The following is a 6,006-nucleotide window of genomic DNA, read 5'->3' on the forward strand; positions in this document are numbered from 1 at the left end:
AAAATGAGTACCTGGCAGCTAACAGCGTTGTCCCTTCGGAAAAACAATTGTATTAACGCCTAACAGGCGTCATGTCTCATTCTACACGTTAAGGATTGCTATTGGTTAGGGACACTTTGTAAAGAGCTTTGAGCACGTTCAGGGGATATTGCGATGTATAAAAGCTATTAATAATAATAATAATAATAATAATAATAATAATAATAATAATAATAATAATAATAATAATAAGCATATTTATATAGCGCCTTTCGCCGAAACCTCAAAGCGCTTAAAAAATTCAAATACAATTCAACCAACAATTAAGAGCATAAAAGGACATCAATACATCATCAATTTAAATGTCACATACAATACATTTAAAATTCAATTAAGTAAATATTTCCTGAAAAGATATGTTTTCATGGCTTTTTTGAAAATGTCTATTGAGCTCGAGAATCTCACAGATTGAGGGAGATCATTCCAAATCGTGGGTCCGATTTTCATAAGAGACCTATCACCAATATACTTTAGTTTTAGGAGATGCTAACAATTTTGAATCGTGGGATCTTAGATTTCTCAGAGGTACGTAGCTCACTCTTTTATTTTTTATAAGACACATAATGCCACAATATGCGTGAATCTATGTGCATATATAATGTAAATGTTGCTGCTCGAAGCTCGAAGAAATAAATAATAATGTGAAATGAATGTAAGCTTCAATTTAATTACAAAAACAGATCAAATGAACGTTTCGTGGCGTAGTTAACCACAGATGGATGAGATGATGTGGTAGTGACGTAGTTGATTCATTTATTTTGATCAGCGTAATATTTGTGACGTTTGATTGGTTAAAAGTGTTCTTTCTGGTTGAAGAGATCGAAAGAAAACTGCCTTCCCCTGGACATAGTCAATTTAATGTTGAACTGATACACATTCTATTCTACCAGGGTGTTTACTAGACTAACCGGCAATTCTAACAGTAAGTGTTATAGGGCATAACAAATCTAATGATATAGGAGATGGCCAGAACATTGTTATAAAACTTATTCTAATGCTATTTCTATTATCTGCCGATCGGTTCATACCACTGAAATATGCATGAAATTCTTGCAGCCACTGAAAAGACCGCGGTCTTTTCACGTCCGCTATAAAATAGACCTCACGGGTGTGATTATTTATTGATGCTCACGAGTTAAACGCTATAATATTATAGGATTCACCATTCCAATCGACCTGAGTTCTTCTACAGGGTTCTATTCAAACTTTTAAAAAAAGTAAACTAACATTTGTTATACATGTTAAAAACGTTCAAGGGTATACACAGATTTGTGTGTTGGTCCGTCATATTTCCGGATGGCAATGTTTTGAGCTTCTCAGCCAAGCGCATACTATTTATCGATAGTAAACAACAAAATACAGCCAATAAAACCTGTAAACATTGAAACTGGCCGCTGTGCCTTACGTGTGAAAGAATTAATTATGAGAAACATCCCAATAATTATGATACTAATCGTAGTCATTCTTATAATAGAGCAGTAAAGTTAGGTGCCCCAAACGTAAACAAAGGTCGAGAAGCACGTGGCAAACCACATGTTCCTGTCTTGACAGTTCACGTTCAAATGTAAATAATAGAAAAAAATAACATTTAAAATTTGGCTGTTAGGTGGCAAAAGAAACACATATTCATAAATACTCGATCATGCATCAAATAATGTCTAGATATGGATATTTTATGGAACAAAAGGTAAAATTTTCTAAAATTTATCAAAAGTTACAGTCTATCTATTTTTAGACCAGAGCAAATTATTGCGCTGGTGTGAACAAAACGAGAATTATTCGGAGCCTGATTTTCATAATAATTTAGTCTTATATTATTATTTCTGCAACTGTTAGATTTTATGTAAACATATTTTCAATACTGAAAGTGTATTGCCTACAACTCAAACTACAAAATTGGGAGACCTATATTGTGCGTAAATTATTCCGGTCCCTAACGGAAATCACTAGCAACTTGTTATTGTTTACGTTTGGGGCACCTAACTTTACTGCTCTATACATAACACTCAACGGACACCAATTTATGTCACGGTGTGATGTTTGTTGTGTATCGCTTTGCAACAAACACTCGCTGATTGATGACTCGTATCGGACTCGCCTGTTCGATTTAACGGCATATTTAATCGTTATCCATTTAACCCCATTTCTTGATGTCTTGGTTTGAATTGATCATGGAGAAACTGAATACTAACAAGCTGGTCTGGTTGCCAAACCATGAACTAAAAAGAAAGCGTCCGCCAATTAAAAAAACGTTGTCTTTTTTTCATTTAATCAAAGTTGAACATCTCTAGATTAAATAATTGCATAGAGCTTGATCATATTGAGCATTTTGAGAAATTACGCCACGAATGTAATAAAAAAGTCATTAAAAAAAATCCTCAGAAATCATTCTATAGTATACAGAATGAAAGATTTAGTCAAATCAAATGCAAAAAAAAAATACTTCTATTCTTAAAATTGACCAAATAGTTAACATTTTAAATATCCAAAAGATCAAGGTCACAGCCAAGGTCGTCTCGCAAAATGACCCAAAATGTTGCCGTGTTTGTTATCAAATTAAAAGTCTTAACAAGACCAATACAGAATTTTGGAAAGAAGTGGGCCTGAAGGAATATGATGCTCTGAACCGAGATGCACGGAGATGTGGCGTTCATTATGGCAACGCTGAAAAATGCGGGATAAACTGAAAGAAGAAGAAGAAGAAGAAGAAGAAGAAGAAGAAGAAGAAGAAGAAGAAGAAGAAGAAGAAGAAGAAGAAGAAGAAGAATATAAGGTTTTAGGCGTTCATTATGGCAACCCTGAAAAATGCGGGATAAACTGAAAGAAGAAGAAGAAGAAGAAGAAGAAGAAGAAGAAGAAGAAGAAGAAGAAGAAGAAGAAGAAGAAGAAGAAGAAGAAGAAGAAGAAGAAGAAGAAGAAGAAGAAGAAGAAGAAGAATAAGAAGAAGAAGAAGAAGAAGAAGAAGAAGAAGAAGAAGAAGAAGAAGAAGAAGAAGAAGAAGAAGAAGAAGAAGAAGAAGAAGAAGAAGAAGAAGAAGAAGAAGAAGAAGAAGAAGAAGAAGAAGAAGAAGAAAAAGAAGAAGAAGAAGAAGAAGAAGAAGAAGAAGAAGAAGAAGAAGAAGAAGAAGAAGAAAGAAGAAGAATATAAGGTTTTAGGTCTAGAACCTTGAAATAATATACTTTTATACTTCAATATTTACAACGTTAGACTGAAGAGTCTTCTATTTTCAAACCTATCATAGATACGAAATTGACAAAGGCATCAAACAAAGCTCAGTTTATGTCCTGTCCGTTTATCATTTTAAATTTCAGCATAGTCACCGTTGCCATCCACTCAGAACCGCCAACGACGCACCAGTTATTGCATCGCGTCGAAGAGGAATTAACGTTCGCGTCGAAGAGGAATTAACGTTCGCGTCGAAGAGGAATTAACGTTCGCATCGAAGAGGAATTAACGTGGTAAACTTCGACAAATTCGAGTCACCGGCTCCGCCTGTACATCGCCATCACTTCCAAAATTTGTCCCCCTTGAGGTGTTTCTTAAGTCTTAAGAAAAGGAAAAAGTCACTTGAAACTAAAACAGAACTGTCCGGGGTAAGGGGGGGGGGGGGTGGGGTGTTATACGACTTCAAAAAAGCTTCCTCTTTCAATGTGATCATGTGTTTATGTGAGCACTCTCGGTATCCAACCTTTCTGTAACCTAGGATTTCTCAAACGTTATATCCATCTCTTCCCCATGACATTCCAAGCCTTTTTGAAATGTCAGATTGTTTTATCCATCGATTAGCTCTATTAACTTCGTCCATTTCTTTGGTTGATTTGTTGCGGTTGTATTATTCCAAGGGAAGACTGGAATGACTCAGGCGTCGGCCGCGGTGAAACATCGCAAAGTTAACTAGTGCGAAGTGACTTTCTCAAGGCCACACAACAGCGCGGCGAGTAGCCGAACTCAGTGCCTTTCTGGTACGAAGCAAAGACCATGCCGCTAAGTCACGCTGCCTAGCGCCCCCCCCCCCCCCCCTTCTCCCCAACTGTATGTAAGAAATGCACTGGGTTGCAACTTTGTCTATGTTCAATATTTTGACTTACAATGTTCGATAATATGTTTGAATGTTTCCCAGCCGCCTGCATTATAGATTGAGAACAGTTGTTGTGACATGTACAAGATTAATTCATCAATTATGCAGATGATTCATGCCACTCTTAGACGGAGTTACATGTCTTTCACTTTCTCTCGGAGACGGACAATACACATAATAAGTTGGCGGGTAATACAACACTCGACAAAGGCTCCTTCCGTACAAGGACAAAACTGACCCAGGACGAATTTTTCCTGTCCCACTGGAGAAAACGTCTATTCAAAATGAGTACCTCACTAGGACAGGTCTTGGGCTCTTTGCTACAACGCGTACATGTGGGGCAGGTAGAAAGTCCCCACTGATGAAGCGACAACGCTTACGGCAGGTTCACAATCGAAATCGATTCGCCGCCACCGAATGCCTCCTCTTGCTGGTGCAGAAGCCTGGCGACTTCTCTCACAGTCCAAACCGACTTCCATCTCGTATGCGCAACCCTGTCCGAAGACAGGGAAGCCAAGTACATGATGCGATTGAGAGGCGTTTCTCCGCTTCCCCTCTCTATTTTGCAAAGCCGGCCAGTTGTAATCGTCTCCCGCCGGACATCGGGGATCTGGATCGCTTCCATTCTCTAGGCGTTGTTTTCCGACGCAATGTGCACAGTATGTGCACACTTAAAGAAGTTTTACATCAACCTTCTCAACGTTCTTGCTCCTGTGCCCGAAGGGCTTCGGCCATCGCGGGCTCCACATAACTAATGGCGAATACTACTCTATTGCGTTTCATTTGTATTGCGGTATGGAATTTTGCTTTGTTAACATAAAAATTGGACCCTTCCATCGGCCTCTTAGAATAATAAAATCCGTACGCTTTTTGTGTATCTCAATTTTTAAAAATTGAGCTTTTATATAGCGCAATATCCACTAAACGTGCTCAAAGCACTTTACAAGGGCAATATTTAACAGGCAGGACGGGACATAACGCCTGTTAGGCGATATTACAATTTTTCGGACAGAGACAACGCTGTTAACACCCGGGTACCCGTTTACACCTGATCGGATTCATCATCATCATCATCATCATCATCATCATCACCATTGCCTTTTTCACCCTTGTTCAGGGTATAGGCCACAGACAAACAGTTTCCATCCTTCTCTATCCTGAGCTAACTTTTTTTTCTCTTCTCATTCCATGTCTTATCACTTCTCTGTATATCAGCTTCTTTAATTCTTCTCCATGTTCCCCGTGGCCTTCCCCTTGATCTTCTGCCCTGAGGGTTCCAGTCCAATCATACATGGTGCGAACGTTCCACGACGCAATTCGAAGCTGTTTGTTTGGCGATGACGTCATCGGGTCATCAGAGTCTTTTCGGCTTTGTCTGTTGTCCTTCATAAATTCTGTCATTGCAGAAACTCTTCGGTCGCTCAAGCTAAAAACTGAGCTCTCCATTGTTTGAGCATCTCAATTGGCTTCAACAGTCATGACGTCACTTCCCTCGTAATGACGCATAGTAACTTAGTAACTGGCTCTAAACTATCGGAATAATGGCGGACGCCCTCATGAAATATTTCTCCGACGAGCATAAAAGTGTATCCAGAGGAGAAAAACATTATAAATATGATCATGTTTTGACTTTTATACATTCTGATCACATGACATATGAAAAGTTCTAGCCAGCATGAAGAATAAAAAGTACCAATTGTCTTTGTTTAGAACCAAGCTACTCGCCGTTGCTGGGCTACGTGACATCAGACTATTGAATCCAATTACGTATTTGATATCTTTTGATTGGTTTTATGTGAATTCATGTGATGTATTATCGGTTAACCTGGTAAAAAAGAATAACCAAAAATAAATTACCAAACCCCTAGCCCCAAACCATACAGCATTAA

The 6,006-nt window shown here is 38.3% G+C and overlaps 1 protein-coding gene across 1 annotated transcript in view; it reads right to left on the reverse strand.

The window, feature by feature from the left end:
- The window catches only part of LOC144962330 (C-type lectin mosGCTL-1-like), a 3,703-nt gene extending 2,201 nt beyond the window's left edge, over positions 1-1,502 (reverse strand). Inside the window, exon 1 of the mRNA XM_078895225.1 lies at positions 1,445-1,502. Coding sequence (XP_078751351.1) covers positions 1,445-1,502 — 58 coding nt within the window. The remainder of the gene's footprint in view (positions 1-1,444) is intronic.
- Positions 1,503-6,006: the final 4,504 nt, after the last annotated feature.

The sequence above is a fragment of the Berghia stephanieae genome, unplaced genomic scaffold (assembly GCF_034508935.2).
Source record: "Berghia stephanieae isolate SIO BIC M18660-M18661 unplaced genomic scaffold, UCSD_Bste_1.3 scaffold873, whole genome shotgun sequence".
Taxonomy (NCBI): Eukaryota; Metazoa; Mollusca; class Gastropoda; order Nudibranchia; family Aeolidiidae; genus Berghia; species Berghia stephanieae.